This window comes from Notothenia rossii (genome assembly GCF_949606895.1).
Source record: "Notothenia rossii genome assembly, chromosome: 10".
NCBI lineage: Eukaryota > Metazoa > Chordata > Actinopteri > Perciformes > Nototheniidae > Notothenia > Notothenia rossii.
This window is the reverse complement of record NC_136908.1, coordinates 11,156,888-11,184,179: the sequence shown is the minus strand read 5'-3', so window position 1 is coordinate 11,184,179 and position 27,292 is coordinate 11,156,888. Positions and strand designations below refer to the sequence as shown.

General features: G+C 42.8%; 1 protein-coding gene across 3 annotated transcripts in view; it reads right to left on the bottom strand.

Annotated features, from left to right (window-relative positions):
• Window positions 1–410: 410 nt before the first annotated feature.
• The window catches only part of dnah3 (dynein axonemal heavy chain 3), a 30,884-nt gene continuing 4,002 nt past the window's right edge, over window positions 411–27,292 (bottom strand). For all 3 annotated transcript variants that reach the window (XM_079653780.1, XM_079653781.1, XM_079653782.1), the window contains 55 exons: window positions 26,674–26,799; window positions 25,192–25,387; window positions 24,928–25,107; window positions 24,692–24,822; window positions 24,504–24,609; window positions 24,233–24,411; window positions 23,913–24,097; window positions 23,644–23,767; window positions 22,249–22,402; window positions 21,720–21,864; window positions 21,355–21,566; window positions 21,142–21,233; window positions 20,901–21,015; window positions 20,578–20,694; window positions 19,013–19,192; window positions 18,782–18,918; window positions 18,417–18,618; window positions 18,173–18,265; window positions 17,814–17,924; window positions 16,419–16,533; window positions 16,133–16,331; window positions 15,878–15,986; window positions 15,676–15,789; window positions 14,840–15,016; window positions 14,642–14,733; window positions 14,328–14,547; window positions 14,091–14,225; window positions 13,885–13,996; window positions 13,551–13,792; window positions 12,695–12,795; window positions 12,476–12,581; window positions 12,230–12,359; window positions 11,907–12,143; window positions 11,708–11,811; window positions 11,329–11,623; window positions 11,057–11,236; window positions 10,855–10,978; window positions 10,607–10,763; window positions 10,379–10,522; window positions 9,359–10,025; window positions 8,772–8,937; window positions 8,443–8,659; window positions 8,185–8,367; window positions 7,836–8,034; window positions 7,206–7,719; window positions 5,488–7,115; window positions 5,121–5,346; window positions 4,797–5,041; window positions 4,480–4,596; window positions 2,790–2,947; window positions 2,325–2,492; window positions 2,052–2,194; window positions 1,725–1,929; window positions 1,320–1,457; window positions 411–1,212 (listed from right to left, as the gene is read on the bottom strand). In XM_079653780.1, coding sequence (XP_079509906.1) covers window positions 859–1,212; window positions 1,320–1,457; window positions 1,725–1,929; window positions 2,052–2,194; window positions 2,325–2,492; window positions 2,790–2,947; window positions 4,480–4,596; window positions 4,797–5,041; window positions 5,121–5,346; window positions 5,488–7,115; window positions 7,206–7,719; window positions 7,836–8,034; window positions 8,185–8,367; window positions 8,443–8,659; window positions 8,772–8,937; window positions 9,359–10,025; window positions 10,379–10,522; window positions 10,607–10,763; window positions 10,855–10,978; window positions 11,057–11,236; window positions 11,329–11,623; window positions 11,708–11,811; window positions 11,907–12,143; window positions 12,230–12,359; window positions 12,476–12,581; window positions 12,695–12,795; window positions 13,551–13,792; window positions 13,885–13,996; window positions 14,091–14,225; window positions 14,328–14,547; window positions 14,642–14,733; window positions 14,840–15,016; window positions 15,676–15,789; window positions 15,878–15,986; window positions 16,133–16,331; window positions 16,419–16,533; window positions 17,814–17,924; window positions 18,173–18,265; window positions 18,417–18,618; window positions 18,782–18,918; window positions 19,013–19,192; window positions 20,578–20,694; window positions 20,901–21,015; window positions 21,142–21,233; window positions 21,355–21,566; window positions 21,720–21,864; window positions 22,249–22,402; window positions 23,644–23,767; window positions 23,913–24,097; window positions 24,233–24,411; window positions 24,504–24,609; window positions 24,692–24,822; window positions 24,928–25,107; window positions 25,192–25,387; window positions 26,674–26,799 — 11,206 coding nt within the window. In that variant the 3' untranslated portion in view covers window positions 411–858. The remainder of the gene's footprint in view (window positions 1,213–1,319; window positions 1,458–1,724; window positions 1,930–2,051; window positions 2,195–2,324; window positions 2,493–2,789; window positions 2,948–4,479; window positions 4,597–4,796; window positions 5,042–5,120; window positions 5,347–5,487; window positions 7,116–7,205; window positions 7,720–7,835; window positions 8,035–8,184; window positions 8,368–8,442; window positions 8,660–8,771; window positions 8,938–9,358; window positions 10,026–10,378; window positions 10,523–10,606; window positions 10,764–10,854; window positions 10,979–11,056; window positions 11,237–11,328; window positions 11,624–11,707; window positions 11,812–11,906; window positions 12,144–12,229; window positions 12,360–12,475; window positions 12,582–12,694; window positions 12,796–13,550; window positions 13,793–13,884; window positions 13,997–14,090; window positions 14,226–14,327; window positions 14,548–14,641; window positions 14,734–14,839; window positions 15,017–15,675; window positions 15,790–15,877; window positions 15,987–16,132; window positions 16,332–16,418; window positions 16,534–17,813; window positions 17,925–18,172; window positions 18,266–18,416; window positions 18,619–18,781; window positions 18,919–19,012; window positions 19,193–20,577; window positions 20,695–20,900; window positions 21,016–21,141; window positions 21,234–21,354; window positions 21,567–21,719; window positions 21,865–22,248; window positions 22,403–23,643; window positions 23,768–23,912; window positions 24,098–24,232; window positions 24,412–24,503; window positions 24,610–24,691; window positions 24,823–24,927; window positions 25,108–25,191; window positions 25,388–26,673; window positions 26,800–27,292) is intronic.

The window sequence follows — 27,292 nt, the reverse complement described above, 5'->3', positions numbered from 1 at the left end:
CCTGTTGTTTGACATTATGTTGATTTGATTATCAAGGGATATAGGACATATTGCAAAAACCCATCACCCATTAATAACAGAAAAACCATATAGAATATAAAAATATAGAGTAAAGTGCATGAAAGAGCAAATATATCAGCACCAGTTCGAAACACATTTGAAATATAATATGTTTTAGAGTTTAAAAAATACATATATTCTCCAAATCCAAACAAAGTATATTTTTTTTACAGTAGAGCTTGTATAGCATTATCCACAATGAGGGTTTGGTTTAAAAACATCTGAGCCATTTGACAAAAATGTTTGTCATTTGTGTACACAAACTGCAATAATCTGGATTGTACTGGAAAAATATATGCAAATATACTATCAACCAAACAGTTTAGTTGCAGAGTAAATCCATGTCTGTCCACATTGTAATCAATTTATTATATTATCTTATTAGATATTTGTGGGAAATGTATAAAATTAGAAAATGTATTCTTGAGGTACAGTATGTCGATGTGTTTTGTAAGATCACGGTGACTTTGATCTGCGTATGACCCCATAATCGTATTCAATTTTGAGTCCAACGGGATGTTTGAAGAAATTCTCTCTAGGCGTTCTTGAGGTATTGTGTTCACAAAAATAAAGAAAAAAATCACCAATCTCTAATATTCACGCTGAGAGAATGATGTCCTCTTTAAGAAATGATTATCATTTCATTGTCATTCACTTTGAAAGAATGCATAGTTTTGATTGTCATGGTTGCAAATATGTGCTTACGACTTAGCTTTAGTCCCTCCACATGTTTCTTTGGCATACAAACACATAAGCTTTCTTTGGCATTTACACATTTTTTTTAATAGTCATTATTTCTTAGTCGTCCAGCTGACAGAGGCATGCCACCCCGCGGTTAATCCAGTGTTTCTCAGGCTTGTCAGAGGGCAGCTCGATGGACATGACGTAGTTGGTGGAGTGGCCGGAGGTGGACAGGGTCCCTCTGCGAGCGCTGGTTTTGTAAACAGGACAGACGTAGAGGTCTTCATGTCGGAACTTGGACATATCTCCAGGTCTGAGCTTAATTATGGGCAAAGAGTCGAAGAGGATCTTGGGGAGGGACTCTCCGATCACCATCTTCTCTCTGTCCCAGCGCGCTCCCTCCATGAAGAGACCCTTAACATAAGCCCCGTCCTCTGGCTTCTCCTCCATATGGTTCTCCTCTTTGGTAACCTGGAACACAACCACAAGCATTAATATCCAACCCATATTCTTATATGCAAATATTACGATTTAATATAACAAAAACACTGAGAAAAGTTAGAAAAAAGGTAACATGCCTCAAATTCGAAGCCAATGAAGTCTATGGGGATGGTGTACTTCCTGGCAAAATTCTGAGCCACTCCTGTTAGAAATGACTGGGTGAAGTAGAAGCCAGAGAGCCAGAAGACTGCAGGCGGCCCGTCATCTATCCAATCCTTTAAAAAAAACAATCAAGCATACATATTGTTTTATAAAAATGCAATGTAATCTGCTACCTGTAAAACCAATGGTGCTTTACTACAATCCAAATGTCAAGGATCAGTTTTAAAAAATAAATTTAAAAAAAGGTATTCTCAAACACTGACTGTACACAATAAGGCTATTGGGCTTCTCATATGTGCTGCATTCCTCTTGCCAGTCATATTCCCCATATCTTACCTTCGCACAGGGTCAGTGTGATCCATAACAATCATAACTCTTACTTGTAGGAACTGCAGCCTGGTGAGCAGATCGGTCACGTAGCTCCCCATTGGTTTCAGGGAGGGGTATGACACGGCAGCCCACAGAGCGGGCAGCTTGCCCACCATCATACTGTTGAAGACGTTCTCCAGTTCGGCAGACATAACAATCTGTCCCTTCAGAGCTTTGCGGATGTTTACCAAGCTGACCCGCACCACGAGAGTGAGTCTAAGGAGTGGGGGGGATTAATGTCGTCAAGTAATCATATTTTATCAGTGTCCCGCACAAAACGATTAAGAAACATGAGTTATTAGTAATACATGTTTGTCTTTTCTAACAGTTGTTATTACCTGTTAAAGCGGATGATTTCCTGCCTCAAAACAGTATTCATGGACTCGTCGTACATGACTGGGTATTTTTCGATCACCATTTGTATGTCAAAGTCTTCTGGCAGCTTGGAAAGAATGTCTTCTGCAAGCTCATCCACTACTTCCTGCAACAGAGAGACGACAGCGCTGAGCGTGAATATGAGACATCGAGGTTTCATGGAGTGTTTCCTCGGGGAAAAAAGTTGCAAGCCAAGAGTGTAAAATGAAAGTGTGAGTGCTTTCAGATAAACAAACCTGAGGAGACTTGGCCCCGCCGCCGGTCTGCCTGGGCAGCGTCAGCAGAACTCCATCCAGCAGCTGATTGGTCTCCTGGTTATCCTTCGTGATGTCAGCGTTGCTATGAAGGCCGAACACACAAGGATCGGCACAAATCGGAAGACCGCGAATGTAGTTTACATATGTCTGGGAAAGAGAACATCGTTTTTTAATATTCATTTCATTATGGGATAGGATGATTGAAAAAGTGCTTCAGTTCTTATAGTGATCTTCCACACGTTGCCCTCAAGGCCAAACATTTAAGAGTCCAGACTAGTATAACACTATGATTAAAACCATTAATCCTCCTCTGGGTAATCAGTGCGATCTGCTGCTGTTGTGTTTATTTGAAACACAAGGCTGCATCGTGAGACGGTTACTCCTTGTCATGACTGAAAATGATGTCTTACTCAGTGGCATTAATTAGCAGAGCTCTCACAGTACCTGATATGGGCCGTGACCTGGGACATAATACAGATCTCCCTCACACATGTGGTAGCACTCCTTCTCTATCAGGTCCCAACTGTAGAAGACGGAGAGAAGCGACATCAGCAGACGCCGGTCTTTGTCATCTGTCACCCTGCCGCCATAGTTGCATTCACCTAAGAAGAGGAATAGAGGGATTATTAAATGGACAGATCCAATGTCTGCTTGAAGATATCATGATTGTGATTGGCCCCGATGCAAATATTATTTTGCATCGCGACCCATCGCCCCAAACATAAACGCACGCTGACGCGCTCACGCACGCACGGACATACACAACCAAGCGCAACATGTATAGACTATCAACAACAGCCTGCCCTGGCCTCAGACCACCACAGCCTGACAACAACACAACGAACTAAGAAGAGGATTAAACCTGTTTCCTTGATGTTGGTCTCTGGGGAATGGGCCGGTATGCCGAAATAGACCGATTGCTATAATATAGCTTTTGATCTTGGTGTCGGGGTCTCAATAGCGCCATGGAGCCCCCTATCGGTTGGGGCCCTTGGGGGAACTGTTGGACCACCGCCGGGCACAGCCAATTCCAGCCTCTTCTCCTGGCTGGCTGGAGAAGAAGGTTGCACAGCCACAGCCACGGATATAGCTTCACTTGTGAAGCTAGATGGCAATGATGGACGGTGAGGCAGGTGAGCTATCGTTAGCCTCCGGCTCCGGCTGCCGCTGTACGTCAACATTACTAACATTAGCGTTCGATTTCGAGAATGATGTATGACAAAAAAAAACGGTCTAATTTCGTCAGTTTAGCTGTTACATCTCCTTGTTCTCTCTTGTCCTTTCTCTTTTGAGTGCTGCTCTTGTGCTTTGGTTTGCTATTACATTTTTATAATGCTACCGAACTTGCTGCTGCTAGCTACAGTACAGTACAGGTTGATTAAACGTTTGGCTCGTCACGCAAGGTATCACATGTCATGAAAGGGAGCAAGGTCATTGGACAGACAAATTCATTTAGGTTGCTTGGTTACGTTGCACCGGCTGCGCCGTCGTAAGTTACGCCACTGGTTCCGAGCTCTTAGTTCCCCCATGGAACTAAAGAGCCGATCGTGTTCACACCGGAATAAATCCCTGAGGGAAGATTACGCAAATTAAGTCGCTGATGTCACTTCTTCTTCTTCTGCTTTGGTTTTACTGGCAAGCCGGAAACACGGCGTATACTGCCACCCGAAGTCCCCGGCCGGAACTCCCCGGAGTAGGGGACTGGCTTCAGTAGAAGCTGCTGGGACTCCCAGCAGCTTCTACTGAAGCCTTCCGAGTAAATCGCCAGAACGCCGACACCTCCTCATCACTCCACCGTTCCCATGTTTTTTTTGTGTTGCCATAAGTGATTCTCTCTGTTGGTGCGCGGGGCTAATGCTAATAATGCTAATGCCAGCAAATAAAATGGCGGCTTCACAAAAACTTTTCCGAGTTTTACGGGGCGTGATTTACAATTCGCCCAGCCAATCAGAAATTTGAACTTTTTTCTCCCCAGGAAAGTACCTGCTCTCTAGCAGGGACTGAAAAGGCGGGAAAAGTTCTCATGAAATAAGTTCTCTTTTTGGTGTGAACGCAAAATCCCAGGAACTATCGAAACTAAAAGGGAAAAGTACGGGGAAAAGTACTCCGGTGTGAAAGCGCCTATATGTTTTACCTGTAAGATATGTGAGGGCCTCCAGTGGAACGTCCTCATACTCATCCAGGAACATCTGGATCTGCCTCATACTGATCCTCAGGTCAGACTCATTAAACTCATAGGGAATATTCCAACCTGAGAGAAAATGGACAAAAAGCAACAGGATTGTTTTACATTTAATCAGATGAATGGAACAAGGAATATATGAAATGATTACAAAATGGTTTCAAATACCAAAAATGAAAACCATGCATTTAAATCATCCAGGGTAAAAAAAGACATTGTATCACAAAAAGGTCAAACGTTAAACTAGATGTAATGTTTCCATTTCTTACCTAGTGGTCCAAAGTTCCTCCTCTCTTGCACTAGAGCGTGGAAGAAGGTGAGACCAAACAGGAACTTCTGCCAGACGGCTTGCTTCTTGGAGCTGACAAAGAAGGCGGGGTCAGAGATGGGGTGACTGAGGTAGGAGCGCAGCAGGTTGGCTCTTATTCCTTTGGGAGGCTCATTGGTCATCTTCAGCCCGTTCTGCAGGATACTGACTGGGAACTTGTCGGATGGATAACTGGTTAACCACAACCTGGGGAGAAGAACATATATTTCTTTAGTATTTTACTGCATGAACATGTGTGAGAAAAAGGTACTGTGTAGAGACGTACCTAAAGTCGGGGTGTGTGCTCTCTGGGTTGATGGTTTCCTCACAGATCCTCTCCAGAGCGGGCATCCAGCTGGTGGCCAGGTGGCAGTTCTGCAGCACCACCCAGGTGCCCGCTTTGATGGCTTTGTGAATCATCACGGCTGCAATGGGTCCTTGTCCCTGACCCAGAGAAATGGTTTGGGTCTTACTGCCCCCCATTTCTACGTCATCAGCAAACTTCAGCAAACCTAAAGAAACAAGTATATTTTAAGACTTTTGGCAATAACAAAAGCAGAAAAGTCCACTTTGAACCAAGTTTAATTCTAGTTTTTAATTCCATATTCCACTTTGATTAAATAAAGATAAGTATCATGTTTATGATTAGTCACCTGCGGTTGGATCAGATCCTGGTGACAACACAAAGATGAGAGGAGAGCAGCAGTTGGAGTCTTTGTAACTCCCTGCCAGGTCAAAGGTGGGAGGTTCAATGTAAGCCTGCCCCATGTTATCCATAATGAAATCCTGCACAGCTGGAACCATCTTATCTGGCCTGAAGCACCTGATCACGACCATTCTGTCCATCCCCACCAGCTCGCTCCACCGGTCAGGTAACTGGTCCTTATGGGGCTTTCCTGAGTCATAGAGCTTCTTCCATTTCGACACGTTGTCTTGGACATGCTCAAAGAAACCATCCAGGTTTGCTAGTTTGGACGCCCTGACGATTTCAGACCAAGATTTTTCAGACAGCCACTCTAGGGCAGGGTTGGGGTACGGGTTATCTAGAGCGATGCCCCCTGTTAGGAGGAAGCGCCAGACTTGGTCGTCAACCTGGCCTTTACCCTGCATGATGCCTACAGTGAGCAGCAGGGAGAAAAGCAGCTTGTCTTTCTCAAAAAGCGAGCGGCACACGTTATTATAAATGCTGAGAGTGAAGTGCTCCACGATGTTGCCGATCCTTTCAGCCAAATCATCGCTCATCAAACTCTGGGCGATGGAGTACAGGTAGAGATTGATGAACCAGCTCAGGGAGTACTGATACATAGGCTCGATGTTTGCCAATTCTGAGATACAGAAAAACAAAATGGATGAGTGCTCAGCCACGGGGCGGTAACCCATCCGAGTGTCATCGATCTCTTTCTCTGTGACACTGGCAATTTTTTGTTTCTCTGATATCTCCTCAGAGAGGATTTTGGAGGACGACAGGACCTTAATGGCGGTCTCATCCTCCAGGATATTCCCCTCAGAAGAGGAGAGCACTTGTAAGATCTTATCCTCAATTTCCTTCAGCTGCTTGTTGTTGGCAGCACTCTCCAGAATGAGCTGGTTCTTCTTCTCTTCCAGCTCAGGCTTCTCTTTAGCTGCTACGAGCCCTAGAAGCTGGTCCTGTAGGCCCTGTGGCGTGATCATGAAGTTGAGCAGACACACTTTGACAGCCACCTCTGGGAGATAGTGAGGGTTCCTCAGTCCGGTGGTCATGTAGAACAAAAAGTCTTTACAGTATTCCACGATATTCTCCCCAATCTTCATGTACTCCACACCCTGTTGTTTAAAGGTCTGCTTCAGCAACACAGTTTCGAGTACGGGATCAAGCTCCTCCCCCACGTTCTCCAGAAGAACTGGGGTTCCAAACTGGATGCAGTTCTCCAAGACTCTCACATAGTTTGGATCAGACATTTTGATGACGGCAAGTTTATTCGCCTTCTCCATGTTCTTGATCCACTTGTTGGCTTGACCTTGAGGGTCAATCATCAGGGGCCACCGACGGGAGTTAAACACGATGATACCGTTGTCTGTGGAGTAGGAGTCCACTGGTAGTCCAGCAATCTGCCAGGCCCTGATAGACACCTGGTTACCAAGAGTGTTGCTAAGGGTTAGGTCCTCAGAGCAGGGGATTTTCTTCTCCTGGCACAGGATATGCCACTGCTCCTGGCACTCTATACGGTAGTCTACTGTAAATGCACCTAGGTAAGATACTGTTCCTGAAGAGAGGAGTACATCACCTGTCAGGTTGATGTATCTGCAGAAAATAAATACAGTAAAACCAGATTAATAAACTTCACAGATCATGACTTTGTGAATATGAATACACTGCACATGTTTGTATTACCTAATCCCTAGAAGCCTTGCAGCCTCTGTCCACCTGTCCTTCTCTCCACCCAGTCCTCCAATCAGCTTCTCCGCTCTGATCAGCTTCTGAGAGCACGACTCAATGTTTTCCTCCAGGTCTTGCTTCTTGTTAATCATGGCGGTCAAATTATCATTAAGGCTCTGCAGTCTGTCCACCACTTTCTTCAGCTCGGCTCTTTTCACAGACAACATCTCCATCTGCACAGCCAGCTCGTCCTCTGCCAGCTTCAGCCTCTCTTTCTTGGGGGCGACCAGTTTGGCCACTCGCTCATACACTTCCATCGCTCTCACCCATTTACAGAGACCCTCACAAGCCGAGGAGACGTTTTTGATGATAGAGGGCTGGAACTCGGGGTTGTCTACAAACTTGTCTCTGATTTTTTTTATGTATGGGGCGGGAATGTTGTCTCTGTCGTAGGCTTTGAGGCTTTCTAGAAACTTCAGGTCTCCAAGGAGCTTCTTCGAGGGGCCCCAATAGTCCTCAACCATCTTACCTGCAACATATTTATTCTGTTATCATATCTTATATTGAGCCTAGTATTTTTTTCATAATACAACATTGAGCTTTTTCAATGACAAGACGCCATTTTTCGAAGTCTTGCGAGCTTACCTGAGCCACTAGGATCTGGTTTTCTCTCGGGTTTGATGCCCTTCATGATGCAGATGGACTCCATGACTAGTTTGACTAGACCCGGTGGGTTCTGCATAGACTTTATTACAGTAATGTCTGAAGGCTTCAAGGTGTCCAAGGCTGACAGGGCCGCCTCAAGTGCAGGCATTGCTTCTGCCAAGTCTCCCTCACACTCTTCCTGAAAGACAAACAATCTGTGTCCAAACATCCAAACAACAACACTGCTCTTTTGAAAACACATGGCAGATACTGTATATTTGAGGAAAAGATATTTTAACTGGACATTTCTGCACTGGCAAAGAGTGTTTCTCTTAAATGACATGTATACCTTGATGGCTTGGGCTGCAGCTGCTGCGTCGTTAGCCACTTTCTCATCAGCGGACACAAGTTCTTTCTTAGCATCCACCTCAACGGTTTCCCCCTCTATCTTAACCATCATCTGATCGGTTTCAGCTGAAGTCTTGATGAGCTCTGGCTGGAGGGCTGTGAGCTCCAGCTGCATCACTGACACCTGTGGACGTGATATGAAGTGTCAGTATCATTCATTTGGTCGTCCATTCAGGATCATATTGTTTGGGTGCTTCACCTGAGACGCAGCAAACTCCAGTTTCTCGAGACCAACGATGTAGCGGTTCATGGCGGTGTTCACTTCATTCCTCTTGGCATTGAGCAGAGTCTTGAAGGTGAGGATGAGTTCTAGGTAGGAGGTGGGTGTGACATAGTTGTGCCTCCTCAGTCTGGAAAAGTACCTTGCAGACATTTCTCCGACACTTGTTTGGAAGGTCTTGCACATCTCGACCACCCTGAGATCACAGAAACAGGCATTTTATACATTGCTAGATGCAAATGAGTTCCATGATACTGTTTGACAGCTGTTGCCATTATTTCTTTTTGGCATCATTTTAATGTCCTTACTCCATTCTAATATCCATGTCCATTTCTACATCCTCCAGGAATTTGTGGGCCACCATTTCTAGTGCATCATTTGGCCATGCGAGGAACCAGTCAATAGTGCAGCAGTTGATGAGGGAGGGGAACATCCTAAGACGGTTCCTAAATGCATCACCAATAGGACTCATAGCTGTTGAATAGAATGATTCCCAGTTAATAGAGTGCCACAGTGACGCGTCCTAAAACCCGGAAGTAAGTTAGCATTTTACCACTTCCGGTTCCTTCGACAAAAAACAATGCAATTTCTCCATAGGATTTTGGAAAATAGATCGAAATAAGGTCTGTGGTTGACACAAATTGAAGAGACAGATCACGTTTTGTTCAGCCGGATAATATCCACATGTCTACCCTACTTTTATAATTTTCGAATCATAAATCTATCAATTCGATTTATGATTTGAAAATGATAAAAGTAGGGTAGATATGTGGATATTATCCGAAGGAACCGGAAGGAGTTTACTTCCGGGTTTTAGGACGCGTCACTCTGGCACTCTGTTCCAACATTTTAATGAAAGTTAAAGAAAAAATAAAGGTCACATAAAGGCGCCTACCAAGCACAATGTGGAGGTTGACCTTCACACGGTCAATGAAGAAGTTGTACATAGAGAGCGGAGTGGCATCAATCTTTTTGCCCTCGAGTCGGGCGATTCCCTGCGCTTTATCAATGATTTCAGCACGTTCATCAGCAGCAAACATGTTCGGCACATCCCCAGTGTTAAGCAGCATGTCAATGTCTTCTAACATGGCCTCATCCTTAATTTGGCTGTCGTTGAACAGGAACACCAGGCTCCTCCCTTCGATGCCTGCTTTAAGCATAATCTTCTTCAGGTCGTCACGCCAGTCGGACATGCTGTAGCTCTTGGTCAACTCGATCTGGAACAGGACATAGTCATTGATGAAGGTGCCCAGCTTGGTGGTGCTCTGACGCCCCGAGCCCCCGATGCCCACGAGCAGAAGGTGGCCATTGTCTTGTTTCAGCACACGGCAGATGCGGGAAATGTGCTCAATGGCAAATTTGAACATGACTAGGGACATAGGTGCCTTGCTGCAGTTGTTGAACTCATCCAGGTAGAACTCCATCACTTCTTGTAAAGCAGCCATATCTGTGATTTCATCATATGCCTTAATGTCAGCATCAGGCTTGGCATAGTCACCGAAGAACAAGCTGCGTATGCTCTCATCTGCTACTTTGCCATCTGGGCTAAGATGGCTCAGGAGCTAGAAAACAAAAAGGAAAGATTTAGGGTTATAAACTAAAGCTACACCGCTAGCCATTACCTCACATCGAGTAGCAGCAGCTTCTCAGTTTGTTTGTTAATTGCGGCGGTAGTTTGTGATTGCAGTGCGCTGTTTTGTGAGTTGGGAATCTTTAGATTTGTACATTTGAACTAGCACGTGGATGCAAAGGTTGTTGTCGGATAACATTTAGTTAACAGCAGTAACCCTTTAAACAGATTGTGTTCTAAATCTACTAAGTATAATATTTTTGCAAAGGGTTTTGTGTCCAGAAAACTGCAGTCATATTTCTCCATACTTATGAAATGTAATATGCACAATAATTAAATATGCACCTTTTCCACACTCAGCTTAAAAAAGTTTGATGTTCTCTCTTTGACGATGCCAAAGAAGGTCTCCTTGCCTTCGTTGTCAATGAGCCGGTCATAGAAAACACGATAAACCTCATGGATCCAAAGACGGATCAGTTTGTCTCCATCCTGTCGAAATCAGCCAAGAGACATGAGGAATAGAGCAATTTCAAACAATCAATTCAAACATTCGACTATTATCTCCACTCTTACCTGCATGTGTGTGTGTGGAGCCAGCAGCACACCCCGTATCACTCGAGCAAAGTCCCGCAGGTTGAAGATGTAATGGGACTTGGACGGTGTTGGGAGGAAGCTGTCCATGGTGTCCTTATAGACCGCCATGGTGGCCTGGACCATGATCTTGCCTAGCCTTTGACATAATACAAGACAAAGTATGTATATCTGATAACCATCATTACTATAATTCTGTTTCACTTTCTTATAGATAGTTGAAAAGTTACCTGCAGAAAGAAGCATCAAAGCCTTTGCTGAAGTGCCAGTCAGTAATGGAGGTGAAGATCTTGGTCAGTGTTTCATCATCAAAGGAATCAATGGAGATGACGTTCAAGTGGCGGGTGAGGCGGCCTAGCATTTCAAACAATTTGTCAATTTCATCTGCTGCTTCCTTTAATGAAATTAAGAATTAAAACATTTTTTAATTACCTGAAATGTCATTTTTCCCACCACCAGGAGGTCCCATTGCAGACATAAACAGCACGTCCACTATGTTTAGCCTGGAGGTGTCCTTCTTGTCATACCAGTGACGATGGTCAACCCACTGCCTTAACAGCTCGATGGGGGGTTGGGCACCGTAGATTTCTTTAGTAGGCATGTTCAGATCATCTATGTAGAAGAGATCATTTTCAAATTGTATATGAAAAGTAAATACATATCAAAACTTGATGATCCACTTTTAGCTATTTGTGCATCCGTACCAACATAGACGATACACTTCTTCCCCACAGGAGGTCCGAACACGCCCTTCCTTCTCCGGTCCAGCTTGGCCATGATGATGTCTTGGGTCTGATTGGCTGAGGTTCGGGCTGAGAAGTTGATACAGTTTGGTGTGTACTGCTCTTTGGGCAGCTTTACCAGGAAGCTTTTGTTGATGACAGATTTTCCAGTGCCAGTGGGCCCAACAAACAGCATGGGTATTTCATGTGCCAGGTAGGTGCGCAGGAAAAACAGCTGACGCGCCGTCTCCATGGTAGGGATGATGAGGTCTGACACCTGGTGAACATAAGCAGAGTTTAAGTGAACTCATTTATCGAGGCTGTTTAGTAGGGGCCACCTCTCTAGCATAAACACACTCACATTGGCTGAAACTGGAATGATGTTTTCTTCCTTTGTGATTGAATCAGTCCATGTTTTCCACTGTCCTTGCCCTTCCTTATGAAAGAAGAAGTCATAGACAGTGCCTGCAAAACAATAGGTAAACATCAAGCATTTCAAATGTTAAAAAGGCAATAATTGGTTTACCATACTAACTGTATACGTTGATAGATTTAGTCACCTCTCTCAGGGAAGATGTTGTTCTTCTTGAGTGGGATACTCTTTGGCTTAGGGTTTTTTTCGTCCAGGCCCATGATCAGATTGCGGTAGAAGACGCTGAATTTATTTCGACTGTCCCCCGAGATGGTCCCACCCACCGTCCATACAAGAGCGAATAGGAACAGACCCATCAGCCACGTGGTTATCTGCTGGCTGGTCATCGGGGTGCCATCGGGTCCTCCTGACGCAGCAATTTCATCTGGGTTTAGAAAGGAAAGTTAACACACACACTGACAAAAGACTTTGTACAGTAAAAATTAGAAATTTATTTTGATTATTTCTAACCCATCAGGCAGGTGTACAACTTCATTAGACTGTAGGCCAGGTGAATGAAAGATGTTTGAACCACAAAGCGACACTCCCTTTCTATAAAGTTCAGACATGGCTGAACTAGCCAATCAAACAGGTCCACGATCTGCGGGGAAAAAGATAAAAGCAGAAGTCATACAACACATTATTTGTCAAGTACATGAAGGTTATTATATCTGAGCAACACCGAGTCAACTAAGACATGCCTGACTGTAATCTCACCAGTGTTCTGTGTTCAGTGCTCAGGCTCTCAGGCAGTGTGTTCATGTAGGAATCTCTGAGAGGAGTCCAGCCCATCTGATGAGGCTCCATGTAGATCATCCCACACCTTCAGACAGATGGTAACATTTCAAATCACAGATCAGATTCAACATGTGGGCTCTCTTTATTTACAGTAGCTACACTGCAGGTGCTGGATCAGCTTCTGTCCGTGTTGCTTACCTACTGACGGTAGCCGGAGAGGCTTGCTCCAGGTCAGCAGTTTCAAAGATCAGACTCATCTTGCTGCTCATCTGGATGATCTCACCACTCATCAAACAAAGCTAGCAGAGTGAACAAAACAGATGAATATTATGTAAAGGCTGTAAATATCCCATATATATACACACCGTCACACTTCAATAAATCTGGCCAGCAGTTCTTGATATAAAACTGTTTTAATATACAGAAAAGGAAAACAGTAAGAAAAATACCAAAGTGAGTGTAGTGGCTTTTAACTTTATCCGTACTTAAGCCACTGAGGGATGGGAACGGGAGAACTATGTTCGGACGCGTGTTCCAGATGACAAAACAATGTCCATATGAGTGTATATCCTTCATTACATTACATTACATTACATTTAGCTAACGCTTTTATCTTACAATAAGTGCGTTAAACCAACAAAATACAAACTTGAAGAAGACAGAATCATATAAGTACATCAGGTACATTACATTACTTTCAATCTATCGATCCTTTTATGTTGTTGTCCATATAGCCTTTCTGTTACCATTCAGATACCAATGTATGCATGTCAGTCACGCTGAATACAAACAGGTTTAACACACACAGCTCATATTGACACGGATTCTGCCGACACGGTCAAAAACTCTTTGCTTCCGTCCCAAAACACCTGCACCTGATCACCCACTGATTACATGTATACACCATGGACACACACACAAGTGAATACTCCATCTTGTGTAGAAAGTTGGAACTGCATCATTAATTAAATGTGCAGATAAAATACAAACAAAGACACATGCATTACGGCTCCAACAGTGAGGACAGAATTGAGTACTAGTGGAAAGTATGTACCTTCTTGTTGTCATCCAGCACAGTATTCATGTTCTCAATCCAGACAGCATCGATGGGCCCATCAAAGATGATCCACTGTCGATCTTCGGAGGTGGAGATGGCCTGATCTCTGTAGGTGGTTGCTAGCACACCATCAGACCACTCGTGGCTGACTGGATCAAAGCAGCCATACAGCTGGCCCATAGTGACGGCCTTGGGGTTGATGATGCTATAATGCACTGCAAACTCCTCCATCAGTTGGGCTGAAAAGTGAAATGGGAGAGAAAAAAATCCTTTCTTTTCCAATGGTTTTCTAAATACGATTTAAAAAACATCTAGAGACTGAGAAACATACCTTTAAAAAGGTCTCCAAGGGCAGCAGCAAGAACTTTATATGCACAACTCTTTCCTCCCAGAGGGTCTCCTACTATCATGAAACCATGGCGTACCAACATCATCTCATATACCTACAAACACACAATCATACATTCTGAGTATAACAACAAGCAAAACCAATATAAAGAGTCTTAAGTATTTCAAAGCGATTCTCCTCCTTGGTACCTGGATGATTTTGCCAATGAACCATGGGACAGACTGCAGGTTGAGCTTAGCGATGTTGTCGTTAAGAGCCTTGAGGAGGAGATCATAGTCTGGTGTGGGAAGGACCACGCCAGGGAATAAATCAGAGATGATACCCTGTTGGCAGCACAATGAGTAGTATTGAGAAATTAACAAATGTATACTCAGGAGCAAAAACCATCAGTATCAATTACAATTGGATTTGGCAAAGTGTCTCACCTGAAACAGTGGCACGTCCTGGGCCAGAAACTTGGCCATGTTCACGTCCATCAGCGCCCTGAGCAATAGCACGCTCTCGTTCTCCTCGGGGTACTTCAGCTTCAGATTCCCTGCTGCAGTCAGCACGGACTTCACAGCTCGCATACCGTAGTCGTAGTGGTGTTGAGAAGACAGCTGCTCGGAGCACAGGCGGTAGGTGGCCACGATCTTTCCTGCAAGACTGGAGATTGAGAAGTACGAGGTTTGAGGAATAATTCAACTGGGAGCAAAGAGTAGACGGAAAAAAAAGATATTGGCTCTACATAGAGCTATACCTGCGAGATTCAATGAAGCCCATAGAGTAGAGTGAGATTTCTCCAATGAGACCATAGTCTGGCACCATCATAGCCACTGTACGGAAAAGAGCCTACAAGACAAGATTGACAGGTGTATATTTTTCGTTACTCCCATTTCTTCTTCCGTCATTCTTCTCTGTAGGCTGATGTTTAAGACTCTGCTACGGTGACATGTACCTTTAGGTTGTCAGGGAGCTCGGCCCTGCCAGCGTACCCAGGGTTCATGGTGATGAACACAGAGCAGGTGGGGTTGAGGGACAGCTCTGTCCCCTCAAACAGGAAGGTCTTCAGATCCTTGGCAATGGCCTGTTGTATGCAGAGGATCTGCTGAGCCACCACAGAGAGCACCTCCACCTGTAACACACACACAAACACATTATGGTTTATTAAAGTCAACACATTTGTTATTATTATACGTTTTTGTTACTGCCTTCAGCGGTAACTAAGAAATAAGAATATATAATATTCATCATCATGGATTGTAATTCAGAATTGTACAAATGTGCAGGTTAAATATTTAAAGCAGCTGTGTTATCTTGTTTTCCTTCGGCCAATAATTAAAAATAAAACCTTGTAATTAAAAATAAAAAACCTCGAGGGTACAGGAAAATCAATGTTGGTGCATATGTCTCACATCATTCAAAGAAAAATAGAGCCAATGTGATGCATACAAAACAGGAATAGTGTTCTCTCTATCCCTCCTTTTTTTTTAGAAGACTAGCATCAGTGTTATGTGTTTGTTGCAATATGTCAATTACTCTCTTTGTCAGGATAGTCTTCTATTAATATAATCCAATCAACTTGGCATAAAAGCAAAATCAGCAACTCTACATCCTGCTGAGTTGCAAATGATCTAAAATTAGCGAGGTTTCTGTGTTGGAGGAAAACACATGTTGTTACTGTGGTGGGTGTGCAAATTTAATTCCAAATCCACAATGACTTTTGGAGTATTTGGATCATGTCATTTAGCAGACATACACACATTTCACCTGCATAACAAAGGCTGTGCTCACCGGAATACGATTGAACTCATCAAAGCAGGCCCAGGCTCCGGACTGAGCCAGCCCTTTGAAGAACTTACTCATGGCCTTGTAGTCCAGACCATCGGAGCAGTTGAACACCACACACTAGAAACAAAAAACAAAAGGGGAGTTGTAAGAAGCAAAAAGAAACTAAATGCAGGTCAGTATTTTACTGAAAGCTGTTTTGGTGTACCTGTTTAGCCAAAGCTTTTGCCAAATCTTTGGTGGTCTCAGTCTTGCCAGTTCCTGCAGGACCCTCAGGAGCCCCCCCCAAGTACAGCTTCAAAGCCCCCATAAGAGTTCTGGTGAGACACAAAGTAATTTAATCAAAACCATGATAGGACTTCAAATCTAAGGTTTTGGAATCTGCCATATTTGTACCAGGACATTGTATATTGTAGCTCTCCATTCATAGCAATGATAAGGGATGAGATAGAGTGTGAGATACCTATAGCAGCGGTCAGTCAGCGGTGTAATGACAAGACGGCCGGAATTTCCCAGATATTCATATCCATATTTCAAACAGGTGGTGATCATGCGCAGCATCACTTCTCCATCCTCCCAGAAGTAACGCAGCTGAGAAATCCACGCAAAGTCGTTTGTGGAGGAGATGCCGTCTTCTGCCAATTTCGCCACAACATCTCGAGCTAGTAGAGGAAATAAGCATGAGATTAAATGCAAGATTAAATCAAGACAGCATATTAAAATTCCCCTTAAATAAACAGCTACTTTACCGTGAACATCGATAACAGTTAGACCACCAAGGGTCATCCTCGCCCCTCCTGACAGCTTCCCACGCACCAGCTCCACAATGTCAGAAATCTGAGCGTTGCACTTCTCCACATAGGCCTTTAGGTTTTAAGGAAACCAGGTTAGACTACAGTGTTATAAAGTCTGTGTTTTGTTAGTAAATCCTTTAAAGTTCATATTCTTTATGCTATATTATATGGTTGTGGTGTATACATTTTTTTATTTCTTCTTTCTATTTGATATTTCTACATTCTATTGTTTGAAGATGAGTGTTTTTAAATGTCATTTTATAATGTGTTTCCACTGCACTATTTCTTTATGCTCTTACTGTCTTTTTGTAAAGCGCTTTGAATGGCCTTGTGTTGAAAGGTGCTATATAAATAAACTAGCCTTGCCTCTTAATTTACTGTATGCTTTTTTTTGGCAGATTTGTTATTATTTCATGTAGCCTGTATGATTGTTAATTCAGGGCATTGTTGTAAAATATCTTATTTCTTAGACTCTAGCCACACGGAGACGGTAACGAAAAAGGAACCGAATTCGATATAAAAAAAGTCTTCCGTCCACAGGCAATCGGCACCAAAAACGTGTCCGTCCACACGAGACTGCTCGACCCGCTGTAGTACATATGCCGGGCCTGTAAGTGGCGCTGTACTTCCGCCATAAAATACACCAAAAGCAGCGAAGAAGACTTCCCGAGCATGGTTGCCATGGTTGCCCTTCTGTTTATTCTCCGCGGTGGATTTAGCAGCAGAGGTGGGGAGAGGCAGGGGCCAGGGCTCTGGCTCTTTTTCTCCCCCCCCGAGGCAAGCGTGTTCTCCCCGGTAGTCCACCAGCAGATGAAAAACACCCACCTCTCCGCCTCTTCCAAGGGACGAGGGGAACGTGCGGCAGATTTCCGTTAGAATTTTTTTCCGCCGGTCAACATGTCCGTTAAAGTTTAAATCTTCCGGACAAAATTATAAAAGTGCCGGTCAAAGGTCTTCTTTGTTATTTATTGAGCTTTAAAACAAATGAATAACGACTCTATATAATAACATAAGAATAATATACAGAGTCTCTTTTCCTCCCCCTCTCCTGACAGCCCGTCAGTATTTTCGTTATCATTTAATGATCGTATATAGGGCGTAATCACGGAGCCGCTTGGCCCCCCAGAGCGTTGCGTCCGCAGATCTACCCACCTTGGGACCCGTTATCGTTATCTGCGTTTCCATGTCGACCTCGTGTGGCCGAACCGTCTATATGATAGAGAACTGTAGCGGATACAACCTGTATCGTCTCCGTGTGGCTAGGGCATTAGTAAATAGTTCCTGAACTAACAATGGCTGTTGATGAGGAGAATCATGTAATAAGTGGCAGTTAGTGATGGATGTACTGACAGGCAGTGAGTTGTTCTGGATGGCTTCAGATACTTCAGTAGTCCAAAAGATGGAGGAGGCACAAATGACAACTTGGCCAGGCCACTGCAACACCCACTTCTTCCTGGGCAGCTACAGAAAAACAAGATCAAATGTTACAACATGGAGGTTTGCATGTTTTTAAACTGCTTCTACCCAAGAAAATGAATGATAAAAAAATCAGATGAATAGTTATGTTTTGCTAGTTCCTTTCGCTGGCATTTATAACTCCCCATTTGAATACAGCTCCAAATAACTGATGGAAGGTTTTTATAAAATGAAGGCCAGGACTGCCTGTCAAGCGCATCACAGATTGATAAACAAAGATATATTCAAAATACCTCTGTATACTGCATCACTCCTTGATGGATGACATGTCGAACACTCTTGATCATTAATTTCTCCACCTGCAGGAGCCACTTCTCTACCATACCCTAAAAACACACAGAGTCCAACACATACATCCACTATGTTATTTCGAACCAAGAAACAGTTTTCAAGAACTAGTTATGATACCTAGAGATCAATTTATGAAAAACAAATGACTGCTGACATTTGATGTATTCATTCTGTCTGTCTCTATACCTTGGCTTGAGCTGGATACATCTTTTCTGTAAAGGTCACAGTCTCCTTCTCAGAGCTGATCATGCCAACGATCGCCATGTCCGCAGTGAACTGCAGCTTGGCGATGCCCTCAAAGCACTTCTTCAGGTGAGGCTGCACACACAGCGGGTCTTTGGTCTGGGACAGGATCTCCAGCAGCTCGTCGTTAGAGAGGAAGAAGAACCTGGGAATATGATGAAGATGTAGAGGAAAACAAATCTTGTGTCTTTATATACTGTATGTTCTTATTATGTTCTGTGAAACTGAAATAGCTTAATAAACACTAAGACAATTGTGTGTGTGTTTCTATGCTACTACATTTTTGGGAGTATACTAGTGGTCAAAACCTTGGGAAATATAGCCTCTTCATTTCCAGATAGGTATTGAGGCCTTTTTGGATGTCATCTAGAAACACATTGGATTCCTGCAGCCGTTGCAGCATGTTGGGTTGAGCTGTAGCCACCAGCACATGAGTATCCTTAACCTGGACAAAATAAATCACACAGAAGCAAAGATAAGTGCATGACACTCAGTTACAGAGAATAAAAAAAAGAAGTTGTGTTTCAAGAGGATCTTACCGCCTCAGCGATGATGTCCTTCCAGTAGCCGTCCACAATGGCAAACTTGCGTCCCTCCTCGGGCATCTGGGCGATGATGTCCTCTGAGCTGAAGATGGGTTCAAGGTAGAGCCATGTGGACTGACATTTCAGCATGGAGTCCAGGATGTCCTGCATACTCAGCAGCTTGTCCTCCCATCGCTAGGTAGGAAACGTAATTACGAGAGTGAGAGATTTTAGCAACATGAATCTGTTGTTGCGTCTAAAAAGTGTAGCATTTCTAAATTAGAGTTTACAAAATGCTAATCAATCCAACAAAAAGCATCATCATACCAAATAGATTAAAGGGCCCATGTCATGCTTTTCCGGTTATTACCCGTCCCCTTGTGTGTTATGTAGCTTTTTATGCATGTAAACGGTCTGCAGAGTCACAAACCCTCAAAGTACACCCTGTAGCGAGCAAAACTCTAACACGGAAAAGACCTGTCTGTGCTGCCCCAGAACGCCTTGTTGGACTTTTTTTTTTCTTTTTCTTGGGTATAGTGACGTATTGGGTATAGTGACGTAACGGCTCCGCAGATTGGTCCAGCTCCTCACACACACACACACTCACTCAGTCTTATTTTTCTCACCTGCAGCTCCGCGGACAGCGGGACACGGCGAGGCTCGGCCTGGGCTCGGTCTGAGCCCACACACAGACTCACAGCCAGGCTGCGGGTGTGTGCTCGGGCTGAGTTCGGGCTGGGTTTCGCTGTGTCTCACTGTCTCGCAGACACCACGCAGCAATCAGGAAGCGACACCAGTAAGCCAGCTCACACTGTCCGCTCAAGCAGCGAGCCCCGCAACGTCACGCCAACACTGCACCCGGACCCCACGCAGCATTCTCATCTGTTTGTCATTACTCACTACTGGTGTAATTTTCTGGTTGCTAACAAACGCCATTGTAACACATAAACACTGATATTCCGCTGTAACGGTAGTGGAGTTATCAGAACAGAGTGGGCGAGCTGACCAATCACAGGGAGGGGGGGGGCAGGAGCTCCAACAAGCCGTTTAGGACAGAGTGAATACACATACTATACAGAGATGCTGTATGAGAAACCAATGTGAGTTTGGAAAATTGCACAATATAAATCTATTTTAGTAGACCTCAACAATGGAATTATGATCAGTAGAAATGGCCATGAAATGGGACCTAAAACATGTACTCACAAAAACTCAAGGTAAACTAGTCCATAAAAATGCATTTGGATTCAGATGATTACTGGGTAGTGAATATTTTATCCCGATTCCTAAAAACAGGTTTTAAAAAACCCTTTGATGAATGGTAATTTTATGGCAAAGCCACTTCCACTGGTGTATAGAGTGGCACAGCTGCAGTTGTGTTTATGCAGAACAGGCAATTTTGTTACTTGTTCTGGCATGAAATTGTGCTCAGGCAGCCTCTTATCTCAAACACAGGAGTTACTTCTGTGACTCTAGTTGGCAAACGTGCACACACAGACCTTCAAAACTACACAAACTTATTTATGTATGATGGCTCTTCAACTTTCATAAACTTTTTGGAGAGTGGCGTCATGTCTTACCTTGCATTCAGCTTCGATGGGCTTAATGAAAGGTGATCCTCTCATAGTCTGCGTCTTAATTACGTGGTCATCAAGAAGCATTTGGATATCATCCACTGCTGACACAATATTGGTACCCTATAATGAAATATTAACAAGTATTTAATAGAGGTTAATGTCAATGTTGGGCATGAAATGATGGGCAGTTTGAGCTGGTGACAGTATCATAACCAACATGCCAATTTCTTGTAATATTTAAAAATGTAAGATTATTTATTTGGGAGTAGTAAAAATATCAATCCACTTATATATCTATATTGATATTGTATCTGCATTTGTCATACTGTATCTCTGTATGGCGTGAAAGAGAACAGGAGCTCGGTCCATTCACTTTTCATCTTATCCATGGACTTTTCCAAAGAGTACTCCTTACTAGCTGCTGCTCCAATCTCTTCCAACCTAGGGCAGAGGCCATTCATCAGCTTCAGATGATTTCCATAACTGTCACTTTAAACCATGGTGTTTAAACATTATTTTCTCTTTACATGTATTCAAACGTTGTGTACTGTCAAAAAAGTGTCTTACTTTTTGGAGAACTTGGAAAGCCCCAGCTCTAACATGTCCAGCAGTGAGCTGCTCACGTCCGGTTTGACAGCAAAGCCCACAATGCTGCTGATCTGTAGACAGACAAGTGTTGTACATTATTTATCCTCATGGATCACAGGACAAGTAGGACACTTACAATGTGACACTGCATTCCTATCAGACGATCTACTGAAACTGAAAGGTTCAGCTGACCGTCTCCCAGTGGCGCTCTTTGATGCCGGGGTTACAGATGGTCGTCAGGATGGGCAGGTGCTGCTTGAACTCATCTATCTTGTTTTTGAAGTTTTTCGCGACCCGACAAGGCCCGGGAAGATTAGACAAAGTCTTAGTCAATTTATGCATGGTCCTCCACATGATGTCCAGCTCATCGGAGATTTTCTCAGCATCCAGCTGCAGGAAAGGGCCTAAGAGGTAATACAGAAAGTACACCAATGTGAAAACAGCTGAGCATCCTGCTTGCAGTTACTGGGTGCAGTGAGGTGTTATTTGTGCCATTAAGAGTTTTTAAAATGCAGTCAGTAGCTGTATGAAAATTTTAAAAAGTGTGAGCCGCCTACCATTAATCCACTCTTCTGACATGCACTGAAAGTTTAGTGCTGTGGTCCAGAGCTGTTCAAATGGCTGTTTGTCAGCTATCAGAGTTTGGACCTGCGGGAACTGGCTCTGTTCCTTCTCCAGCAAAGTCTGCTCATTGTTGATTGCCTGTACAAATGACGCTCATATAAACATTTACCACCTACTGTACCATGATCTACAGTACGTTAGCTTTATGGAGTCAAAGGAGTGCCATACAATTATTATTCATTTATTCTTTCATGTATTGATTCTCAAACAGACTTCTCCAGCTCCGATGTCACAAAAACAAATACAGGAAAACATTCCTGCCTCATGAAATAACTCTGTATAACAAATCACCTCAGACTGGTAGAGAACTCACAGCTCCATAGTTTCTCTGGACTTATAACTTCACACTGTACATTTATATTTCATTAAATGGGCCATTCCTTGCTCACTTAAATAATATCCTACTTTTATAAAGCGGAGAATAACCAAATATGCAATTGTGGTGTCAGAACCATCTCTTACTTCTAGTTCTGTGACAGCAGCCTCCAGGTTTGCAGTGATTTCATTTAGATTTCCCACATTGTTCTTCATCTCCTCAATGTTCATCACTTCCTTCCTCTTGAATGCCTGTATAGCCTTGTCCACATTCTCCAGCTTATAAGCTAATTCTAATATCCTGAGACAGTGAAACGGAGATATGACATTTCATTTTGGTTGTTAGCGTTAGAGACACTACAGTCCCTTTGGAGTATCAGAGCAAAGCGACACATTTTCTGAACAGTTAGACATTAGGAGTTAGGGATGCTGGGATTCTTAACACTAGAACCGCCAACGGGTTAATTTTACCCACAGCTGTTTTTTTCAATAAAATATTCAAGTCTCCCAGTCCGTGACTTTTTCTGAAAGTGTGTTATGTAGCATCCTCTGTTGTTAAAAGTTGTCAATATGAAGTCAGATTGAAGAAAATCGCCCCCAAAAAATGCCATTTATACCTATATCCGCCAGCAGGCAATATTTACCTCATAGAAAATGCAGCGTAAACATGACGTGTTGCTATAGCAATGCCTTTTGTCTACTGCAGTTCCTTATAGATAGAGAGAGAGAGATTGAGAGAGAGATAGATAGATAGACAGATAGACAGATAGACAGATAGATTGATAGATAGAGAGAGAGAGATAGATAGTTATAGATAGATACAGTAGATCGTTAGATAGTTATAGATGGATAGAGAGAGAGATAGACAGATAGATAGTTATAAATAGATCGTTAGATAGTTATAGATGGATAGAGAGAGATAGACAGATAGATAGTTATAAATAGATCGTTAGATAGTTATAGATGGATAGAGAGAGATAGACAGATAGATAGTTATAGATGGATAGAGAGAGAGATAGATAGAGAGATTTGTACCTAAACAAAACACAAGTCTAACATCAAGCATTTAAATCAGCACTGGTAGCGATATTTTATACTTCATGCTCTCTGCACAAACTATATCATATGAAAAGCTGAGAGTCCACAGATTCTATTGGTATAAGTTTCTTCCCTGTGCGATCAAAACTCACTGTTCTGTATGATAAATGAAAGAACATTGTATATCTTGAAAATCAATAGCGGGTACATTTGACCCGTTGGCGGTTTTAGGTATACAGCGACCTCTGGCGGTTCTAGTGTTAAAGCAGTTGTAAGAGGGATGTGTGAAAAATAGATAATTAAAAACATGGAAATTGTGTCACATTACACATAGATTTTTGGAAAGGATGTGTTGAAAGTTGAACTTGGAATTCTGCTCTTTCTGGAGACAAAAAATATGATGTGGTTGGTGACTTGGTGGAGCTGAGGAGGGACACACCACTTAGCTGGAGCTGTAGTAGCTGTAGTGGCTGCAACTTGTGTGAAAGACGTATAGTCAGTAACCTGGTTTGGAGATAGTTCTCAGCCTGTAGTTTCATAGAGTCCAGACGATTCTTGTTGTTGTCAAGCTCAGTCAGGATTTGACTGGGCCACTTGAAAACACAGGAGTTCAACCTCAAGTCACCAGCTAGAGGAAAAGAAAGGACTTATATACAGTAATTGCATTTATTCCAACATTGGTTTATATGTGCTTGGATTTACTGTATACTCAAACATGAATGAAATGTAAAATAAAATGTGTTTTCTATGATGGTATGAGAGGTTTCACATACAGGGTAGAGTGGCATAGTCCAGGAGGAAGCTGAGGCGGTATACTGCCGCTTCAATCTCATCTATCAACTTGTGAATGGTCACATCACTGGTCTTTTTAATGTACTGGTTGAGAGACACCAACTCATCTGTAGTTTCTGGGATGCCTCTGACGGTCTCGGTAATCTCCTGGTACTTTTGACAGATCCTGGGAAAGAAGGTTAGCTTGTGGTTGACCTTCTCTCTCTTCAAACCCATGTGTACATATAAAAGTTTTTCTGTAAAAGGCCCTTCTTGATGTTCAGGTTAGAAAAGTTTAAGGACGCATAGAGTTTCCACTCACCCCTTATTCAGCTCTCGGTTCTCCTCCACTTCGAACATGACGATCTGGTCTTTCAGTTTCTCAGCACGGTCACACAGGTCATCATTCAGCTTGCCAGCGTAGAGACAGAACATGGACATAGGCACCGTAACACGCAGCGAGGCAATCTCCTTCCACAAGTGGTTAACGCTGTCAATTTTCTGAAGATTGAAAGAGGGAGAGAGGACTTGGACACTTAGACACAAAGACCAGTTGCCAACACAAAAGGTGTTCCAATGGAGGGAGTAATCACCGTTCTAAATCCGTCTAAGGAGTGTTTCTCTTCGAGGAAAGCTGATATCTCTTGCTTTGCTGAATGGTCCAGTAGATTGCTGTATTTCTTATATTCATTCAAATACCTGGAGAAAAAGACTTAGTATTAGCAGCTCTTTCACACTTGCCAGAACATCAGAGTAAATGATGCCACTTATATGCGTATACTTTGTGGGCCCCACAGTATTCTTATGCAAAATGTCCTTGGCTTTGTCGATAAAGTTTGTCACCAGGGACTCATCGGGACTGATGGTGCGTAGGTACAAGTTCTGGATATCGGGGAAGAGGAAACATTCCACCTGGGGAGCATAATTCACAAATGATACAAACAGAAACAGCATTGTGTGTTGTGTAATACAAAATAAATGTCAATAACGCAATGTGTTGCCAGGGGGACGCTGTACCCTCGGGAGCTCCTCAGCACTCTTGATGATTTCCATGAAGGCTCTGTTGACGAACTCCCATAATTCCTGAAAGCTCGGACTAAAGTCAATGTGAGGCTCGTCCACTTGAAGCTTAACCAGCAGCACCTGACGCTGAACGTACGTCATCTCATCAAACACCTCGCCAAAGTCATTGCCCTCCTGAAGAACACAGTAAGAATACATTTGGGTGCTCCTCGCACACAGTAATGTGAAAAATGGATCAACTCCGAGTGATGTCCAAACCTCGTGAATGGAGAAGAAATACAACAGGTCCTGTAGTGAGTCTTGGACCAAGCTTCGGAGCTGCAGGGACATGAGAGCAGCGACGCAGCTGAAGAACTGCTGCACGCTGAATGGAGCCAGATCCTCACTCTTGGGTATGAGAGGCAGCCACAGGTCCTCGAAGGTCTCAAAGAGTGACGCACAGTGAGGCAGCCAACTGTAGGGAGATGGACGTGATCATTTTAGTTCTAGCTATTGGTTTGTGTTTCATTTTAAAGCACAAAAAGAACTGACATGACAAATATTTCCATTAATAGTGTTTTAAGATATATGGATAAAAAATATAAAAGGTAAAAAAGTAAAAAGTGTGACAGGTCTGAATTTGTATTTTGTTTCGCATAACGCGGGTGGACATATGTCGTCTCTCTGCTGTAATCAGTGGAAGACAGTAACTAAGTACTTTTACTAAAGTACTGTTCTTGAATACAATTTTGAGGTTCTTGTACTTTACTCATGTATTTTAACTTTTTCATACTTTAAAATTGTACTTTAGTCTCCACAACATTTATCTTACAGATTTAGTGGCTTTGAACATTCAGATTTGGATGAATAATGCAATAAATAGTTTATTATGAATTATTATCTATTAGGATAAACATTTACAAAAACTTTACAAAAGTTAAAAAGCACCTCTTAAATGATGAACACATTAATGCATCAATAATTCTATTTAATAACATACCGTATATTATTCTGAAATGGGCAGAAGTGCAAGATTAGTATTTTATTTTGTGTACTTAAAGAACATTTTGATGGTGATGCTTTAATGCTTTTGGTTTAGTTTAGTTTGACTGCAGGACAATTACTATTGGAGTATTACTACACTGTAGTATTACTAGTTTCACTTAAGTAAATACTCTGAGTACTTCTTCCTGTGGTCTTATTTTGCATCCAAGAACATGAAAGTAAAACACCTGCAGAACTTCCTGCACTCTTAACTAAATAAAAGCCCTACTGAAAGCACTAGTTACTGCAGTAATGTTATGCACGTTTTACACAACCCCAGAGAGACACATTCTGTCCTCTGGATGGAGTACGGCTGGCATGGGACACTGAGGCACTGCCGAATAACTGAGCGGGTGCAAATTACGTACATGGATAGAAACAAGCAGAAGCAAGTTTCTACAAATTACAGCGGCTCATGTTTTAGTCATGCAGCCCTACAGGGCGACTATGGTTGAACAGGATATACAACAGGCACGCAACAAAGGGTGCAATGGAATCCTAAAGTGAGGCTGTGTGTTTAGCAATCCCCTGAAAGCCGGCCTGACAAAGTGGACAAAGTGGTAACATGAGACTGAACCTACAACAGGATTAGCTGTCCTTGTTGTGTTCATACCAACAAGCCAATGAGAGACACGCTGCATTGATTAAGTCTGGACACGATGTACGGTCTAACTGAAAGTCTGGCTGTGAAGATTCTGGGGAATTGGCAGTACTCACGTTTGGAGCAGTTCCTCTCTCGTGTTTTGGCACTGTCTCTGGACAAACTCCTCAAACTCAGATGGCAGGAGGGGGAGGCTTTTGGAGAAAAGGTCCTCCAGTCGAACAAATCTCAAGGATGAGAATCTGAAACAAGAATCATTTTATGATTTTTACTTTTTATCCATTTTATTTCTTTGCACATTTTATTTAATTATAATGAAATACATGATTTGTACCCAAAGACACATATATTAAAGGAATCACATCAACAAAAATTCAGAAAAAAACTTCTAAGTAGAATTAGTAGTAAGAAGTAGTAATTATCAATTTTTATACTGTTTATATTTAATATAATGTTTTTTATTTAATTTTAATTGAATACACTGATGATGCTTCTGTAACAAAATAATTTCCCAAATTGGAATCAATAAAGTATCTATCTTTCTGTCTGTCTGTCTGTCTGTCTGTCTGTCTGTCTGTCTGTCTGTCTGTCTGTCTGTCTGTCTATCTGTCTGTCTATCTGTCTGTCCTTCCATCCATCCATCCGTCTGTCTGTCTGTCTGTCTATCCATCCATTCATCCATCCATCCATCCATCTATCTGTCTATCTGTCTGTCCTTCCAGCCATCCATCCGTC